Here is a 20,347-nt window from a genome sequence, read left to right as displayed (position 1 = left end):
AGGTGGAACAGACATAAAATCCAGTAGCCCCGTGTCACCTAGGCCATGAGACACACTTGCAGATGACACTTCAGGGTCTGAGGGCAGCCACCCTAGGAAGTTGGCTGCAGACACATCCCCGCAGACGCATCCCCGCAGATGGCCACCATAGTTGCGGCCTGACCTATCTCCTTTCTTTGAATAAATCCAGGATCTACGAAGTCCAGCAATCTCCTGCATACTTACGATCATGGCCCAGAGCAGACCTTAGCCGTTTGGCTACCCAGATGGTTGCAACGTTGCTACAGTTAAATTATAACCAGCGATGCCTGAGGTATACAGACACATCTGCCCGAAACTGCCAGTCTCCTACGATCTTTTCCTCAAAGCTGCAGCCTCTAGAAGCAGGTGGAAAAATCACCTCTAGTCAGAGGAGGACAAACTACACAGCCAAGTTTATACCTCAGCTATAAACCTTCAGGAATTTAACTGCTCTCTGAGATATCTGGGGCACTGAAAATACGACGTTTTAATCGGTTCACTCCTGAAAGAGCCTCTTTTTGCAACGGAAAACTGGCAGGGTTAATCTAGACACACATACAGATGTTAATGTATGGGGTAGAGATTAAGATTTGGGCCAGTGAATACAAATTTCTTCTCCTATTCATTAATCTTTCCTGAATGAATGTCTACGATGTTCAAGAAGCAAGTTGAATACAAGGCATTTCTTTTTATAACCGAGTCTAGAAAGAGCCATAAATTATGGCCAACTGTAGTTTTGACTGAGTTCTCCCTAAACGCTGATCCAGCTTGCAAAAGCAACCTCATTAAGACAGTTCACTCTTTACATGTCCTGTAACTTTGCTTTCTTTCTTTTTTTTTTTTTAAATGAACATAGAGTTTCCTGGCAACTAGATGTTTGATTAAAATTCTACATTTCAGGGGCACCTGGGTGGCTCAGAAGCATCTGACTCTTGATATCAGCTTGGGTCTTGATCTCAGGGTTGTGACTTCAAGCCCCACTTTGGGCTCCTTGGTGGGCGGGAGCCTACTTCAAAAAAAATTCCATGATTTGTAATTAGTAAGGCTTAGATTTTGGATAGTACACCCCAACAGGATGAATTTTAATAAAATGCCACACCCAAGGCATACCGTTTCACTGTAGGAGTACAAAATCTGGCCCCAAGTTGGTATCTAGAAATAAAGAAGCAAAGCAAAGCAACAGAACCATCACAGGAGAGAGGGGAAAAAATGTAAAGGTGAGAGGAGGACCAGACAAAGATAGGAAAGGAGTGAAAGTGGCAGGTGAGTAGCCCTGGCTGGTGGGACAGCAGAGGCAGGTCTGGCCTCTTTGACACCCATCCTTCCCCCAGCCCCACACCTGCAGAGGCCTGGCTGAGCCTCACTTAGCAGCCAGAGTCAGTCGTCCATCAGCTAGATGGATGTCTCCTTTCTTCTTTGTCTAGCATACAAATGCATTCAAATTTGCATTTAGTGGGAAAGAGTGACTCTAAGGCTGCTTTTCTGTATTTCTAGAAAATCTCTTTAAAATACCTGCTCTTTTGGGGCACTTGGGGGGCTCAGTCAGTGAAGCGTTTGCCTCCAGCTCAGGTCATGATCCCAGGGTCCTGGAATCAAGCCCTGCACTGGGGCTCTCTGCTCAGTGGGGAGCCTGCTTCCCCCTCTGCCTCTGCCCTACCCCCTCTTCCACACTCCCCTTGTGCTCTCTCTCTCAAGTAAATAAATTTAAAAAACAAAATCTTCAAAATACCTGCTCTTTAAACTGTTGCATGCTTTTCATGGATGGTGAGAAGAAAATGGCTCTGCTCATGTTCACACACACGCACACACGCACACACGCACACACGCACGCACACATTCGAGGACTGTAGCAATTTTTTAAACCAATTAGTTTCTAGAAAACAAAAGCCCAGAAAATATCACTGTATATCATCAGGATATCATCCCCAAACCGTTCTCTTTAATCTGTTAAATCGTCACGGCCAGCCGTCTGCATGTTATCTGTGGCGAGGACGTTGCATCAAACTGCTTCCCACCCCACGCCCACAATGTACAAGTTCAACTAACCAGAGGAAAACACTTTAAAAGGTCCAAAGGATTGTTCCTGGTGGAATCACCTCAGAAGTTATTTTGCCCAACATTACCAAGGAAACACTAAGAACAACACGGAATTCCACAAAGGGGTCCATTCATTATGTTCCAGATTCTAGATTTCAGGCTTTTGTGTCATGTTAAAGAGCACCAAAGCATTGTGCCCAAAGGGTCGTCCGTGCACAAGGCTTGGCTGTCCCACCTGCCAGGTTGAGACCCCCCCGGGCTGCCCAGCGGGCTCCGACCCCCGAACTGACCTGCCCTCCCCAAGTCAGCGGAAAAGTTCCGCCTGTGAACAAAACCCCACAAAAGCAGCCAAAAGCGGAGTATTTCCCAAGAAGAAGTGAGGTCCGGCAGATCCTATTCCGTTTCAAAGGGAGACCAGCTTTTTTGTGTTTTTCCTTTTCTTTGATTTATTTTTCATTGCATGATGATACACTGTTTCATTTGAATTGCAAAATAAGACCCAGGAATGAGTTATTTTATTTAATGAAAACATGGACCGCAGCAGCGGACTCGAAGCTCCTTTCGGTCTCCAACAACCCGAGGAGGTGGGGACCTTTCCTCCCTCCTGTTGTGGATGCCGAAGCTGAGTCACTGAGAGAGGAGTGACTTGCCCGGGAGACGAGTGACAGCCTGTTCAGTGCTGGGGCTGGGATTAGAACCTGGGCAGAAGGCTTCAGAAACTGCATGTTCTTAACCACTAGGCACCATATGCTATATTGGTAATTAAAAAATCTTCTCAAAAGCTCATTTAGTCTGGCTGTAACAGGTGGGGGGTGGGAGGTCTCTAAGGCACATTAGCCTGAAGAGCCCCTAGCAGAGAATCTGGGACTCTTAGATGCCACACTGTCACTCTCGGTGCAGAATGGGGAAAATCTGCCGGGGAGCTTCGGAGCTCGGGACTCAGTGGGTCCTGGAGACCAGGCCCAGCTCGGATGCGGCTGGCTGGGGCCGCTCGGGGAGACGCCGCAGTGTACCGGGGGAAGGTGTAAGCTCTGGTCTCAGATGGCCCTGCATTCCCCAGACCGGCCCTGCCACCAGCATCAGCTCAGTGAAAACGGCGACCATGTTTTGTCACATAACCTCTCAGAGCCTGTCTGCCCCTCTAAAAAACAGAAGACGAGAACACTATCTCAACAGCATTGATCTAATAGTCACATTCCATATGTCCTCTCTGCTGAAGATTCTTTAATTAGAAAACTGAAGTCTTGTACCAGAGACCAGCAAGTCCCGGCTCCCTCACAAACACTGATTCCATGACGCCATGATGGGTAAGACGGGTGACTGAATAATAACGCTATTCTAGATTGATACAGTGCATTTCCCCCCACCGCTGCCATTTTTTATACCTAAGATCTGATTTGATTCTCATACCTATTCCATGTGGTCTCTGATCCGCATTCCATGGATGAGGAAGTTGAGCCCCAAAGAGTTTATCTGGCCTGTCTCAAATTCTAGGTTGGCAGGGGACATCAACCCTGAGCTTCCGCTCCCTAGCTAGTGTGCTCTCATTATAATTTGTTGTTTCCACAGAAGACGTGATGCCTTTTGGCAATAAGGTTACAAATTAACGGAGAAAGTGAAAGACCGGGAAAGATAGAAATCAATACTGATGACCCTCTCAGTAACACCAGAGTCACACTGCCCACACCTCAAGTCATGGGCTCCTCCTGTCACCTGGAGTCAAATGCCACGCCCAATCCTAGAATTCAGAATTTGGTTTCTGAAGCAGCTGCTGAAAGGACTGGCTAATTAAGTCTAAAGGGCAGGTAAGTTCTCTCTCATGGGGAAAATTCTGGAACCTGGGCAGATAAAATCCCCTCTCTTTTCCTCCTTCCAGGGGACCATGTGGACGCAGTTTCTTTGTAACAGGCTTATCCAGAAACATGTCTGTGGTTGCGTCAATGTGCCTTATTGTGAAACAGTCAGCAGTACGATAACACAAGGTGCTACTGTTCTCCATTCTTCCTTGCCTCACCTTCCTCTCCCTCTCTCTTGCTGCCCTGGGACTGGAGCCAAAACACTCACTGTTAATTCTTGCTCAGGTTCTAAGACAAAGGAAATGAAGGGATTGGCCAAATCATCACAGAGCTCACCCACTTGGGTAGTTAACATATCTAAAAATGGACAGAGAAAGATGCCTATCAGAGGAATAAGTCATAGACATGGAAGTAGTCTGGTAACACAAAGAAATAACTAGTGAAAGGAATCAATGAGCTCGGGACGTAGAAACAAGCTACCACAGGAAAGATGGGAAATGCCGAGCAGACAGCGATCAGGGGTCTGCTCTGGCTGAGCAAGTTGGAGGTAGACATCACCCTTGTTGTAAACCTTGTTTACAAGGTTAACATCACAGAACTGTCTCTCCCTGCTGAAAAGCCTTCAGAGACTTCCCTCTCCAGTGATTAGAATAAACTCCAGACTTAGTTTTACATGATTCAAGAGAAAGACTCTTCCAGACCTAACTGCTGAAGGTCTACCTCCTCTTTGGATGTAGGGAGCCACAAATGAACATAAGTCTTACCTTAACAAGGAGAAGGAAGTTAGACAATCGACAAAACCATAATTTTCCTTGAGCCAATCAGAGCCAAGCAGGTTGCAAGATAACCCGATAAAGGTCCTGGGGAAAAGTGAGAAGCAAAAGCTATCTTCCCCTGAAGGTGGGTGAAACTTTGTGCACCTGGCCCGAGGAATAGATACATTTTTAATGAGGGAGGGACAGAAGCAAAATCCATCAGTGGTGTGATTGGCAAAAGTTTGAAATGCAGCTCTCATGGGGGCAAAGAGGTCCTGTTTCATGATATCTGCCAGTTTCTCTGACGTGAATCCTTCTGCCATGGTCAGTTTAAAACTACCAGCATGATGTTGAATGCCGCATACGTTTCCAAAAATTTAGTACATCAGCTTTAGCATACAACTGCATTGGACCCTGAGGAAACAGGATGAGGTCCTGTCCCCATCCCCATCATAAGCCATGATGACAGTCAAACAAACAAAAAAGCATCAGAATTAACAAATACACTTGATGTATGAACTCAACAGAGGGGGGAAATCATTAAGTCCGAAGACTGGCCAATAGAAAGGATCCAAAGTGAACTACAAAGAAGAGAGAAAGGAGCTGGGGTGAGGGAGAGTGCAAGGAACAATGCCCCGAGAGCTGTGGGACAAGATCGGAAGGTCTACCTGACGTTTAAGTGGGGGCCCGAAGGAGCAGACATGGAGTGAATGGGAAGATCTGACCTTGCTTACTGCCTCCATCTCATCTCCTCCTCAACCTCGCATTCGATTTTAAAGCCATGGTTCTCCTTGAACCCCGGGACCTTTAAACATGTACTTCTTTCTCTCTGTGAAGATCCCTTCTACTTCTTGTCAGGATATCAGTTAGGAATCATTTCCCTAAGGAACAGCACCCTGTCCCTCCGAACCTGGGTGAGGTGCCAGTCCAATGTGCCCCCGGAGCATCCTCAGTGACTCGCAAGAGAGCAGAGGATTTGACTGTGATCACCACGTGCTTCCCTCGTGGGTCTGGAAGCTCCTTAAGGGTAGAGATCATGGCCTTTTGCTTTTCAATGCTCAATGCGTAACAAATGTTAATAAATATTAGGATACATTAATAAGCTAGAAGATACACACAGAGCTCAAGCCAGGCAATCCAGTATAGCTTTTTCACATTGAACATGCCATGTTTTAAAATTATAGTTTGCGGCAGAGCAACAAACATGACTGCAGAAATGAAAAACAAATCCTTTTTAACTTAAAAGCACTAAATTAAAGTTTAAATCATAAGGGTTAAGATCATGAAAATGCTAATCAGAACTTCACAATCTACCTAAACAATAAAACCAGAGGGAGAAATCTGGCTTTAAAGAGTGAAATCATTCACAATGGTTTATGTTGGATTTATGGAAGAAATGTTTAGGGATTTTAAGCACGGAAATATACTTTCTGTCCTCAAATGTAAGAACAGAAATTTGCTGGCCCTTTTTAGCAAAAGCTCTGTCCAAGGAGTGTCTGATGCTCATCACCTCTAAGTGGTTCCTGGTATAATTTGAATATATGCTTAATATTTATTTTTAATGGAATATTTTTCATTATCTAGGATTACAGAAAAATAAAAAATAATAAACATTATTAAGAATATTAAGACTAGCTGGTAATAGCTGGTTTCCTAAAATATCCGTCTCCAAAAACGCATTAGCCGTTTCCTCCTACTTTATGTTCTTAAGAGTATTTTTCTTTTTAAATTTTGGAATATTATAACACTCACTCCCAACTATGCTGAAAACATGATGTTTTTAACCAAGTAGGTGAATGCATCACTCTTGAAATTCAATCTGGGGCTCGTAGTAAAACTTTCACCACTGAACAGAGGACATGTACACATAAACACATACAGTCACGTACTCGCAGACACTTAGATTACCTTAGGCCTTTCCCAAGTAGGGTCCAAAATGTTGTTCCACAAATCAGCTGTAGGAAATTCAGAAGGGGTGTTTCCTAAGAAATAACGTTATGTAAACACGGTGTTCTGTTTCACAGACTAGCTCATGAGAGCCCGTTTAACCCACAATGTAAATAAACCAGCTTCTAGAATGTTAGCCTCTGAAGTTCCCATCGCACCTCCAGAATCTGGAACAGAGCCTGGCGCGTGTTAAAGGGCTGGTAAGTATGTTGAATGAAGGCTATTGACTGAATAATAGTGTGAAACATTTGTCGAGCACGAAATCTTGCCAGGCACTGTTTTCTAAAGAGCTTCCATGGATTATCTTAGGCAATTATCACATCCCTCTAAGGTTGCATTTTTTAGACAAAGGGAGGAAGTGAGGATGATGAAATGTAAGATTTAAGGAATTTGCTCACGACCTCATGGTTAGGAAGTGGGTGCATGTTCCTAAGACTATACATGATCTCTTTCCTGAAGTTTTGGGTCTTACGAGCAGAGAACTAGAACCTGAAGGCAGCTTAAAGCATAAGGGCAGGGATGACTGTCTGCTTGTCCAGCGGTTTATCCAAAGCACACGCCACATAACACTCGATAAATATTTGATGAATATGTGAAGGGGAGTCTTCTTCCCTCTTGGACATCAGGGCTATTCCAGAAAGAAGTGTGAATTATATTAAAATGTCTTTGGCACTTTCCATACTTTCTTTCATTGAGTATCTTTCCATTTAATCTACTCTCAGGTGATCGGCTATGACAGTGTTTGCCTTGTTCCAGCTGCAGTGTCTGGACAGGCTGCTTTAATAACATATCACCCATTCCCAGATCAAAATTCTAGTTCCTACAGTTAGAACCTGCTCTGTCATTGGGAGGAAAGCAATCTGACTTCAGGTCTTCCCATTAAAGTGTAATCGAACCTGGCTTCTAGTCCTCTTAGGGACTTGTCAATAATACATGGAAAAATTGGATTTTAAAGAGATTGCTTGTTAACCCCAATTGGCTTATAATTTTGGTATAATTTGGGGGGAAAGGGTTAAACTTTCCAAGCTTTTCCTGGTTTTTGTAGCTTCCTCCTTTGCTGTACACAACACTCTCACAGGGTTTGTCCTTAGAGCCTTGAGGGGCAGGCAGCCTACCCAATCCCCACACTTCCGTGGCCGGTAACATGAAAGCTAGAGATAACCAAGAAGCATTTCAAAACAAATTGCAATGAGCTTCTTTCCTAGTAACATATGGATTACTTGTCATCTTCTATAGTCTTATATCACAAAATAATGGCACATAAATCTAAACGTAGCAATTATGTGAATTTACTTTTAATAGTATGTTGCCGGTTATCCAAGTATGCAGATTCCGAGTGTGTCTGGGTGGCTCAACTGGTTGAGCCTCCGACTTGATTTCAGATCAGGCCATGGTCTCAAGGCTGTGAGATGGGGCCCCACGTCCGGCTCTGTGCTGGGCGGATGTGGAGCCTGCTGAAGGTTCTCTCTCTCCCTCTTCCCCGCCCCTCCTTGGACCCCTCCCACGCATGTGTGTGTGTCCACATGCACTCTCTCTCTCCCTCAACAACTACCACGAATCACCAAATTCCCAGGCAGCAGATCACTAAAGGAGTGCCTCTCTAAAGCATATTTGTGGGGGCAGGGGAAGACGGGAGGTAGGGATTATATATACATTTACTTTAGCAAAAGAGATTCAGATGACTCACTTGTGAATTACAATTCACATAGGACTTGAAACACAGTTACTCAGAAACCGATATGTTGCTGAAACAAGTATGCAATATTGCACTCCTAAGAGGCTGGCAGAACAAGGTAGGACACATGAAATTAATTACCAGGAAGCTAAAATGTAAGGGCATTTTATAATTAAAAGAATAGCAGCATTAAAAACCCAGATGACCTCAGTACAACGGAGATGAGGCAGTAATAACTAAATGTCCTTCAGCCCCCAAATCACGGCAAGTCAAACCGCTGGAGCTCGGGCAGGATCAGGGGAGACTGGTGAGGGGAGGAAGCCAGTGGAATGCTGCGTTAGCATTCTCAGCAAATTACTGATTTACTGATTCTCCATAAATCACGACGCAGAGCACTTTGGTTTATACTTTGATTACTCTTCTAAATGAGGGAAGATCAACTCAAAACATTTCCTCAGGGACAGGGAAAGTTTTATGAATATACACCCAAATCTAACATCAACAGACATTTGGTTTACATAAATTAGAGAGAGCAAGAGATCAAACACACACTCCAGGGCAACCACGTCTGGCCCAGGCTGCCAATGGAGGCCAGCCCCCAGGATACCTCTCTTTCTTGCATGTGGGGCTTGGGGAGGTACAAGAGCGGTAGGAGGGACTTCCCAGGAGATGGTGGGTGATGTCACTGCTGCTCTGGAGCCCCATCAGCCCAAACAGAAAGGGAGCCTGCAACCAGGGGAGAGAGGTAGACCCTTTTCATCTTTGTGTCCCCCTCCCCTCCAGCCCAGAGCACTGACTGCACCAAATGGATGTCCGATAAACAGAGAACAAACCGATTCTGGCCTTCGCTCGCTTTACCAGCACTCCATCTAGAAAGCTGAATTTATGTCCTCTCAAGCCACTGCTGAGAAGCATGAAATGACCCTCTTCTAGTCCAGGATTCCTCCTGGCTCAAGCTTGGTCTCTCCTCTACTCTGTCTGATTCATCTGATTCTCAAAGTCTTTCACAGAAATACATACCTTTATGAATCCCCTTAGGGATCAGGTAAATTATTTCATAGTTTTTACAGGATATGATTAAGAGGATTTTTAAAGGAACAAATTTTATTTGAAATAGGTATACCTTTAAATTTTTTTAATATAAAGTTTATTTGTACAGCAATTTTCCTGAACTTGAAATTATTCTAAAAGATAAAATCTATTAAAAAATATAATGTGAGGGGTGCCTGGGGAGCATAGTTGGTTGGGTGTCCAACTCTTGGCTTCAGCTCAGGTTGTGGTCTCAGGGTTGTGAGATCGAGACCCACGTCCGGCTCTGAGCTCAGCATGGAGTCTGTGTGAGAGTCTCTCCTTCTTCCCCCCATCCTAAAATAAATAAATAAATCTTTAAAAACTATATGATGAGAAACAGGGTATTCACATGGTCTCTATCTCCCCACAAGGCACTTGATAAGTTCTCTTGAGCAGAGAGATCTGACGGACTCCACCTTGACCAAGCGATCAAACTCAACATCACCAGTGATAAGACACAATGACAGCTTGTCCCCCTCAGTGAGGTGCACTGAGAGGGACACAACGCTGTGGGATTCCTACCCAAAAGGGCCAACCTCGGCCTAACCACCAGGAAGCCTCAGACAAAGCAACACAGAGCCACTCTACAAACAATGGAGCAGTTGTCATCAAAAGCGATGAACTATCACAGGTCAGGTTTCTCCCACTGAGAGAAATTGTCTAAAGACAACTAAAGAGAAACGAGAACTAAACTGCAACACGGAATCTTGAACCAGAACTAGAGTATTAGGGGAGAGCTAGTGAAATCCTTATAAGGTCTAGAGATGGGCTCCTAGCATTGCATTGATGTTAATTTCCTAGGTCAGATCAGTGTATTGTGGTTATGTAAGATGCTAACTCACAGTGTGTGTGGCTGGGCCAAGGGCATATGGGAACTCTCAGTTGTTCTTGTAACTTTTCTAGAAGTCAAATTATTTCAAAATGAAGAGCTAAATAAAAGTAATTTTCCGATGTAACCAATAATGCCAGCTACATCACTTACATAAATTAAATCCTTAATGAATAAATTGTGTAAGAAAAAAGACACAATTGGCCAATAACATAGTATGGTTTAGGAACAAAATGTGCTCTATAATGTCAATTTGAAGTTAAATTGATGTGTTAGAATAAAAAACATATAAAAATAGCTTCATGATACTTTTTGGAATTCTTGGGTTTTCTTAATGTAAAATTTAACTTATTGCTTCATTTTTTTATTGAATAAATAATTTAAGACTCAGAGCAAAACTGAAGGGAAGGCACAGAAACTTCTCATGTACCCCCTGTCCTCACACGTGCGTAGACCACCCCCTAACATCAGCATCCCCTGCTGGAGTGGTACAGTTATTACAAGTGATGAACCTACAGGGACACGTCACAATCACCTGAAGTCCATGGCTTGGTGTCGTTTATTTTATGGGTTTAGACAAATGTATAATGACTTGTAGACACTATTATGGTATCATATAGAGTATTTTCACTGCCCTAGAAATCCTCTGTTCTCCTCCGCCTATACCCTTGGCAACCACTGACACTTTTATTCCTCCACTGTTTTGTCTTTTCCAAAATGTCATACAGTTGGAATCATAGTTTGTAGCCTTCTCTGACTGGATTCTTTCACTTCGTAATTAACATTTAAGGTTCCTCCGCGTCTTTCCAAGGCCAGATAGCTCATTTCTTTTTAACACTAGATACTACTCCACAGTCTGGTGGTACCACAGTTTATCCACTCACCTGCTGAAGGACATCTGGTTGTTTGCAAGTTTTGGCAATTATGAATAAGGTTGCTTTAGACATCTCTGCACAGGTTCTTGGGCGGATGTAGGTTTTCAACTCCTTTGGGTAAATACCAAGGAACGTGATGGCTGGATCATAATCTGGTTTTGTAAGAAACTGCCAAACTGTCTTCCAAAGTGACTGTACTGTTCTGCATTCCCACCAGCAGTAAATGAGAGTACCGATTGCTCCAAATCCTTGCTAGCACTTGATGGTGTCGGTATTCTGGATTTTGACCACTCTAACGGGTGTGTAGCGGTATCTCATTATAGTTCCAGTTTGCATTTCCCTTAAGACATATGATGTGGAACGTTTTTTCAAATGCTCATTTGCCATCTCTTCTTCGGTGAGGTGTCTGTTAAGGTCTTTGACCCATTTTTCAATTGTTTTGTTTTCTTATTGTTGAGCTTTAAGAGTTCTTTTTGAGTATTTTGGACAATAGTCCTGTATCATCTATGTAGTATTTTCTTCCAGTCTTGGCTTGTCTTCTTATTCTCTTGACAATGCCTTTCTCAAAGCAGAAGTTCTACACTTAGAATAAAGTCTACCTTATCAGTTACTTCTTTCCTGGATCTTGTCTTTGGTGTTGGGCCTAAAAAGTCATCATCATTCCCAAGGTCCTCTAGGTTATCTTCTAGGAGTTTCAAAGTTTTGTATTTTAAATTTTGGTCTGTGGTCCGTTTTGAGTTAATTTTTGTGTCAAGTGTGAGATCTGTGCCTAGATTCCTTCTTTCTTTCTTTCTTTCTTTTTGCATGTAGATGTCCAGTTATGCCAGCAGGATTTGTTGAAAAGACTGTCTTTGCTCCATTGTATTGCCTTTGGTCCTTCATCAAAGATCATTTAACTGTATTAATTTGGGCCAACTTCTGGCTTCTCTGTTCCATCTCAAAGGTCCCTTTGTTGATTCTCATTCAAATACTGCACTGTCTGGATTAGTTGGAAGTCAGGTAGTGCCAGTCCTCCAATTTCATTCTTCTCCTTCATTATATTGAAACTGTGTTGCCTATTCTGGGTCTTTTGCCTCTCCATGTAAACTTCAGAAGCAGTTCATCACCACCCACAAAATAACTTATTGGGATTTTAACTGGGATTCTATTAAATCTATAGGTCAAGCTGGGAAGAACTGACATCTTGACAACATTGAATTTTCTTATTTATGAATATCTCTCCATTTATTAATTCTTTGGCTTCATTCAGCAATTTTATAGTTTTCACTTTCACTTTATAGTTTTCACATAAATCTTAAAAAGTTTTTTTTTTTTTTTTGTTAGAGTTATACTTAAGTATTGAATTTCCGGGGTGCTAATGTAAATGGTAGTGTGTTTTAATTTTAAATTCTAGTTGTTCATTGCTGGTATAGAGGAAGGTGATTAATTGTCATCTATTAACCTTGTATCTTACAACCTTGCTGTAATTGCTTATTAGTTCCAGGAATTTTTGTCTGTATAGGTGATCATGCCATCTACAAAGACAGTTTTAGATCATCCTTCCCAATCCTTAGGCCCTTTATTTCCTTTTTGTCTTACTGCATTAGTTAGAACTTCCAGTATAATGTTGAAAAGGAGGGGTGAGACAGAACATCCTCACCTTCTATCTGACCTTTGTGGGAAAGCTTTGAATTTCTCACCATCAAGTATATTAGCACTAGGTGTTTTGTAGATGTTCTGTATCAACTTGAAGTTCCCCTCTACATCTAGTTTACTGAAAGCTTTTACCATGAATAGGTGTTGGGTTTTGTCAAATGCTTTTTCTGTATCTATTGATGTGAACACGTGATTTTTCTTGCTTGGCGAATTGATGTGATGGGATCTATTAATGGATTTTTGAATGTTGAACCAGTCTTATAAACCTAGAATAAATCCTACTTGGTTGTAGTGTGTAATTCTTTTTAAATATTGTTGGATTCTCTCTGCCAATATTTTGTCTTATTTTGTTTTTGAATGATGAAATAAAGGTTAAGATTTCAGGCTGCTATTTTCAGGGACTTCTCTGAAAACAGTGAATAGTCTTACTTCCCCCAAAATGGAATGTCTACAGTAGATAAAGATCAATACTCTATTTCCTTTTTCTTTTCCCCTCTAAGTGAGTTCAAGGCCCCATATGGGGCTTAAACCCATGACCCCAAGATCAAGAGTTACATGCTCTATCGACTAAGCCAACCTGGTGCTCCTGTTTCCTATTCTTAACACTGGTTTTCAAGGAATCAATATTCTATTAGAAAAATACAACTTTATAGATTTAGTAAAGATCATTCTGAGGTAGTTTATAGAAGAATTGCCAATTTTAAACTCATTATTCACCCACTACATTTCAATCAGCAGCTACGTGTCTTCGTCAATGGTTTTTATGTGTGTAATTTAAGCCATATTTTACCACAACAAGAAAACAAACTATGTAAGACCATGTAACTGACAAAGCAACACAGAATGCTGGGGCTGGTGACTCAATACTTGACCCCACGACAGCACGTGAGGGCACTAAGGCTTGTTCCCTCTGCAAACACTGCGGAGTTCTCACATGGTTCTACTTTCGAAGACAAAATGTATGGATCCATATCTGTCTCAAAACATTACTAGAGGGGCACCTGGTGGCTCAGTGGGGTAAGCCTCTGCCTTCAGCTCAGGTCATGATCCCAGAGTCCTGATTGAGCCCCGCACTGGGCTCTCTGCTCAGCAGGGAGCCTGCTTCCCCCTCGCTCGCTCTCTGTGTGCTGCTCTATTTGTGATATCTCTCTTTCTGTCAGATAAATAAATGAAGTCTTTAAAAAAAAAAAAATTACTACAAAACACGTCATTGCTATCTTGAACCGGAATCCCCGGGACTGCCTTGGTGGACACCAGGGATTCTAAATCACTGGCTGGAAAATGGACCTTTCCTGACTCCACAGTTTAATGATCTGGACAATTAGAATATAATACGTTCACATCTACCCCTCCTCATACATTTCCCCCACCACTGGTTGCTTGGTCTTCCTCTCGGGCTTGCTAATGCTTCCCACTTTCCTCGGCTGCCGAATCTCATGAAAAAGTACTTTAAATTTGTTACATCAGTTTTTCTACTCACACAACTTTTCAATCTACCCTAATATAGTTGTTGTACTCTTCTACTAACAATATTTTTGTTACCATAACCGGTGCTGTCTATGTCACTAAGTCCAGTGGACACTTTCGGTCTCTTAATCATTCAGTAGCATCTGGTTGGTCCCCTCCTCTTTCCTGAAGCACATACAACAACAAGCTCTTCTGGTTTCCATTTATTTCCCAGATTACTTGTCTTAATGTCTGTTGCCAACCTCTACCTTATCTTTAAAAGGCTTGATGTTTTTGGGGTGCCTGCTTGGCATAGTCGGTCAGGTGTCCAACTCTTGGTTTTGGCTCAGGTTATGATCTCAGGGTTGTGAGATCGAACCCTGTTGTCAGGCTCCAAGCTGAGCATGGAGTCTGCTTCAGACTCCCTCTCTCTCCCTTTCTGCCCACGTATTCTCTCTCTCAAATAAATATTTTCAAAAATGTTGATGTTCTTTAAATGTTGAAGCTCTTTTCCCTTCTTACTGTACTTTTCCTCTAAGTGATCTACCTCACTTACTCACAAGGTTTCAAATATCCTCCTTAGGCCCCTGGAGATTTCTATCTCCAGCCCAGACCTGTCTCCCGAGCAGAGTCCCTATGTCCCCACACCCCGGCTCCCGGCTTATTTGACATTTCCCTTTGTACGAAGCATTGGCACGTTAATTCAACAGGGCAGAGCTGAATGCTTGGTCTCATCCCAAGCCCAAGACATTTCACCCACAAACCTGCTCCTTTGTGGACACTCTAGCTCTCTAAGTGGTATCACTCTGTCCCCATTTCTTGAGTCAGAAACATGGGTTTTATCCTTGACATGCTCCCCTACCCAAGAAAGCCAATCAATTACTAAGTCCTACTGATTTTGCCTCCTACATATTTCCCCAATCTGTTTACTAGCATCGTTATCATCACGTCGAGTCCAAGCCATCACCATCCCTTGACTAACTCCTCCAGAAGCTCCCAGCGGAGCGCGTGCCAACACCGTGGCTCTGCTCTAACATGTAATCTGCTCTGGAACTGGAATGCTACTTTTTTTTAAAGATTTATTTATTTATTTGAGTGAGAGAGAGCGAGAGTGTGCACGCGAGCGAGCATGAGCAGGAGGGGTGTAGGGACAGAGAGAAAGAATCTCTAGCAGGTGCTGTGCTGAGCGTGGAGCCTGACACGGGACTTGATCCCATGACCATGAGATGGAAACCAAGAGTCAGATGCCTAACCCTCTGTGCCACACAGGTGCCCCTGCAATGCTATTTTTAAAATGCAAATTTGATCACCTCATTCTTCAAAAAATTATCTTTAAGTTACTTCTTCTCTTTAGTAAAAGGATAAAGTAAAAGGTCTGTAATAAAAACTTTAAGGCCCTGCCTTTATGTCTCGCCCTCACCTACCTCTCCAGCCTCATCATGTGTTATTCTTTCCCCTATTCTTTATGTTTCTCTCCTTCCTCAAAAGTCCTACCACAGGATCTTCAATTTTACAGTCTTCTTTTCTCTTGAACAGGCACTGGCAAACTCATATAGGAGTAGGCCAGACAGTAAATATTTTAGGCTTCAGGGGCCAACAGGTCACAGCCTCTGACTTAAGCACAAGAGAAGCCACAGACAGTATGTTGACAATGAGCACAACTGCCTTCCTGAGCCACGCAGTGTGGCCTGAGGGCTGGGGCACCGTCTGACAGCTCCGGCTCTAGAAAGCTGGCCATCCCTATCCTGACGCTTACAGATTCATCTCAACCATCACTTCTGCCACTGAAACTTTTCCTGAGCAGGTAAGTCCCCTTATTAAAGGTGCTTTTACCACAAAGTATATGTCTCTTTCATAGAACCAATTGTTGCTGTAATTAACTAGAAATTTACAAAATTATTTCCTCTATATTCATTTTCCCTATTAGGCTATAAATTTCATGACAACCGGGGACTGTATTTACTTTGTTATTTTATTCCCAGCATGTGGTGGAGAACATGGCACACGGTAGCAATCGGTAAGTCTATGCTGAATGAATGATTGATTAATTTGCTGCTTGGCCTTCAGTCAGCAACTATAGCTTTCTGAGCCTCAGTTATCCGTCTGGGAATGGATGATAGTAACAACTACTTTCCCATTTGTTTCAAGGTAAGATAACATGGCTGAGTGAAGTTTGTGAACTCTAATACAAATTTAAGAAAAAAAAAAAAGCAAAATGTCCTGGTTGCCCAGTATGGGATAAACTGCAGCCCAAACCAGGCCAAATTCTCTGGCTTGTTTTGTTGGCCCTCTAGTCATGGATGGTTTTGCTTTCTTAAAAGACAGTAAAATAAAAAAAGAAAACAAGCCCTTGTGACAGAAACCACAGGTGGCCCACAAAACCCAAAATATTTTAGTCTGGCCTAGAACAGTGTCTGAGTCTAAGTACTTTTTTTTTTTTTAATTTTATTTATTTATTTGACAGAGATCACAAGTAGGCTGAGAGACAGGCAGAGAGAGAGAGGGGGAGGCAGGCTCCCCGCTGAGCAAAGAGCCTGATGCGGGGCTCGACCCAGGACCCCGGAATCATGACCTGAGCCCAAGGCAGAGGCTTTAACCCACTGAGCCACCCAGGCGCCCCCCTAAGTAAATATTTTAACGAGTAAATAAATGAATGATTAATACCTCCCAAATCCACCCACATTTTAATATTTTGGTGACTGAAAAGCAGTGCCATTTTCCAACTGCCTTTCTTCCCTTCCTTTCCCTTTGAGCAAGTGATCAAAGTTATAAAGTATTTACCCCCTCCCCAAGGAATCTATGTTGACTTTAAATATATTTTTTTGAAAAAGGAGTCTATAAGAATTTTCATTTTCCTCTCAATTATGTCAACAGTTGCTTTTGAAACAGAGAAGCTGCGGGGTGTCTGAGGAACAGATAGGAACAGGGAGCTGGAGGCCCAGAAAACCCCTTCAAGCTCGCCCATGGTGCTGTGCACGTGATCACAGCTGGAGTCCAAACTTACAGCAATCCATTCACCGTATGGTGTAAATACTGATGTTTCTTTTCCCCTGGGGAATCCATCATTATATAGAAATTTTAAGTGACACATTTATAGGAAATGACAAGGGGTTGGGTTTATTACAAAGAACTGCACTAAAAAGGAAAGGAATTTGGAGTCAAAGCATCAAGATTCAAGTTTGAACTCTACCCCTTCCTTAACCCGTCCCTTTGAGCAAATCCATTAGTCTCTCTGAGCTTGCGTTTCCTCGCCTGGAAAGAGAGTGAATATCATTGGTGCCATTTAGTAGGTGACTAGTAGGAGCCAGGTGCTTAACACACATTTGACCTTGTGTCAAACTGCAAAGTGGCCATTATTAGTCCTAACACATAGATGAAGAAACTGATGCTCAGGGAGGTCACATGACTTGCACAGGGACACCACTAGGAAGAACCAAAGGTTTTGGAGTCAAATTCTGTCTCAAGCAACACCATCAGTGCATATCTGATAAAGATATTTAACCTTTGGGTGCCTGGGTGGCTCAGTCGGTTAAGCATTTGACTCTTAGTTTTGGTCAGGTCATGATCTCATGGGTCATGGAATCCCATCCCACATCGGGCTCTGCGCTCAGCAGGGAGTCCCCTTAGGGATTCTCTCTCCCTGCCCTCACTCAAGCATGCACTCCCTCTCTCTCAAGTAAAGGAATAAATATATTTTTTAAAAAGGATATTTAATCTTCTTAGACCTTTTTATGTTTTATCTTACAAAAAACACATTAAAACTAATTTCTATGAAAGTCCTCCATATTACATTACTGACTTACATCTTAAAGGTAGATGGTTTTCCTACAATGCTCTCTGTTACATCTAAGTCGGAGTCTAGAGAATAGTAAAGAGGGATATGCTCTCCCCTTTGTGTATTATAAGAAGTGACGAAAGCACAAAACTCAAGAGCTCAAGAGTATTAGATTTTGAGCACATACCTCACGTACCACAGTGGCCATGAATTCCATTATTGCGCATCAATTCCATTCTGCTTTTGAACCAAACACCTTCAGTATACAGCATGTCAGTTGATTACTAAAGCTGAATTACCTTTCCTTCATTATCTCATGTAGTCTCCCGTGTTGGACACACTGTTCCTCCAACTCATCATTTCTCCTCTGTAACTTTTCCAGTTTGTCGTATGTATACATTTTCTCTTGATTGAGCTGAGCGATTTCAGATCTAGAGCAGTGAAAACACAGAAGTGACAGACGTTAAAGGTTCTTATCACCAGAGCACACTTTTACTACATAAACTTAGCATTATCTTAAACCCCATACTTAAAAATAACAGTGTAAATAAAAGTTATGTTATGTAAATTGAAACATTTCAGACATTGCACAATGTCTAGTGGAGGGATATATGCATTGCAGGGACTCACGTGGTAGACAGAGTCTACACGGAGAAAGGAAGAGTGACTTACTCTGAAAGAGATGACTTCTTCCAGGAACGACACAAAAATAATAAGGATTCATACTCATACCCCAAATTTACTGAGTGCCTATTACAGGCCAGCCACCACGCTGTTAAAGGAGCAACCCCAGGCCTAATCTCTATGACAGAGCATTGTTTCTTTTAATTAACATAGCTAATGTAATGGCACATGATTAAAATCATATGATTCCAAAAGGCATAATAATGAAAAATGGCATTCCTCTACCCACCCTCCCACCCCATCTCCAGCTTGTCAATGTGAATTACTACTATTCCAGTGTGTAGTTAAAGCAATAGGCATATGTATGTCATAAATATTGGTCCTTGCTGTCTCAGTAGCTTATCACGATCACATGCATGCTGGTGTGATGAGGGCTTGGGTGTGGAGTGATGGAACGTCAAGCCATCTTTTCCAGTGGGAGATTTCTAATATCCATGTCTGTCATTCTTCCATCTGTGGCCATTCTGCTTCTCAAGAGAAGAATTCTCCAGCTGCCTGCTCGCTGGGTCTGACCCTAACCCCCAGTGGTTAAGGAGCCAGTAGGAAATAGACAGGTGGGGATCTCATCTTTCAGAATGCAGACTTCCTATTACTTTCCCTCTGCTACGCTGGGTGCCCCTATTCTAACCAGAGCCTGCTCGTTCAGTGTCTTCAGAGCGGAAGTCCCTGATCTGCTGGGTGGAAGAGGGCCAGCCACTGGCTGTGTGGGGCAGGGGGCGGAACCAGCAACTGTGGTTTCAGTCCTATGTTCCACCACTTCTGTCTTCCAAGTTCTTCTGGCATCCCAAGGGCAGATGAGCTTGCTTCCCAGGCGAACGACCCCTCTGGGGACACATATGGTTCACTTTCCCCCACTTTGCCACCACAGGTACTTTTTACCCAATCTTCTTCCTGCCTTCACACATTTCATGTGGGATCACAGGTATAGCTACTTTGGGGATGACTTATGTCCCTAAGGAAATATGCCACCTCTCCAGAATCTTGGAGGATCACCTCAAGTCTCACGATCTGGAGATCAGAAACCTATCTGAGGAAAACCCTATCGCCATCCTCCCTTTTCGCTCAACATGGAACCTGTGGCCGTAATCTCCTCATGTGCCACTGCCCCACAGGCACCCAAAGTTCAAAGCTCTTGCATAAGAAAATGCGAGAAGTTAAGGACCAGTTTGTCTCTTGAAGGTTAAGTGGGACCCCTGATGCAGAATTATGTCCCTCCAAAGAAAGGATTTCTTCATGAGGTGGGAGTGTCTTTTCTTCCTGGTCAGGGAGACACGTGGATTTGCTTGGGGAATTCATCCCCAAGGGCCAACTGGCATCACTGTACAAAGCAATTTCTCGCTTTCCCTTCTCCTCATCCCTCATTTTGTTTTCTTTTTTTTTTTTTATTAAAGATTTTATTTATTTATTTGACAGAGAGAGATCACAAGTAGACGGAGAGGAGAGGCAGGCAGAGAGAGAGAGAGAGGGAAGCAGGCTCCCTGCCGAGCAGAGAGCCCGATGCGGGACTCGATCCCAGGACCCTGAGATCATGACCTGAGCCGAAGGCAGCGGCTTAACCCACTGAGCCACCCAGGTGCCCCCTCATTTTGTTTTCATCCTGGTTCCAGTGTCACCTCAAAGGAAACTTGCCCCGATTAATACTTTGCAGTTCTCAATATGTCAGCGCATTTTTTGGAAACTACCCCCAGCTTTTCTGCATATATTAGCTTATAATTTATTCCTCTGAACTGTGGCTCGATGCCTCATCTTTCTTACTAGATTATCCATGAGGTCAGGGATTATCTCGTTCAAGCTCAGATCA

At 43.0% G+C, this 20,347-nt stretch overlaps 1 protein-coding gene across 10 annotated transcripts in view; it reads right to left on the bottom strand.

Annotated features, from left to right (window-relative positions):
- The window catches only part of SDCCAG8 (SHH signaling and ciliogenesis regulator SDCCAG8), a 230,521-nt gene that overhangs the window by 53,202 nt on the left and 156,972 nt on the right, over window positions 1-20,347 (bottom strand). For 8 of the 10 annotated variants that reach the window (XM_047705794.1, XM_047705795.1, XM_047705798.1 and 5 more), the window contains one exon: window positions 18,162-18,293. In XM_047705794.1, coding sequence (XP_047561750.1) covers window positions 18,162-18,293 — 132 coding nt within the window. Of the gene's footprint in view, window positions 1-6,517; window positions 6,592-18,161; window positions 18,294-20,347 lie in introns of those variants that run through there. The other 2 variants (XR_007123194.1, XM_047705802.1) reach the window with 2 other exon arrangements.

The sequence above is a fragment of the Lutra lutra genome, chromosome 15 (assembly GCF_902655055.1).
Source record: "Lutra lutra chromosome 15, mLutLut1.2, whole genome shotgun sequence".
NCBI classification, from domain to species: Eukaryota; Metazoa; Chordata; class Mammalia; order Carnivora; family Mustelidae; genus Lutra; species Lutra lutra.
This window is presented reverse-complemented; position numbering and strand designations above follow the sequence as displayed.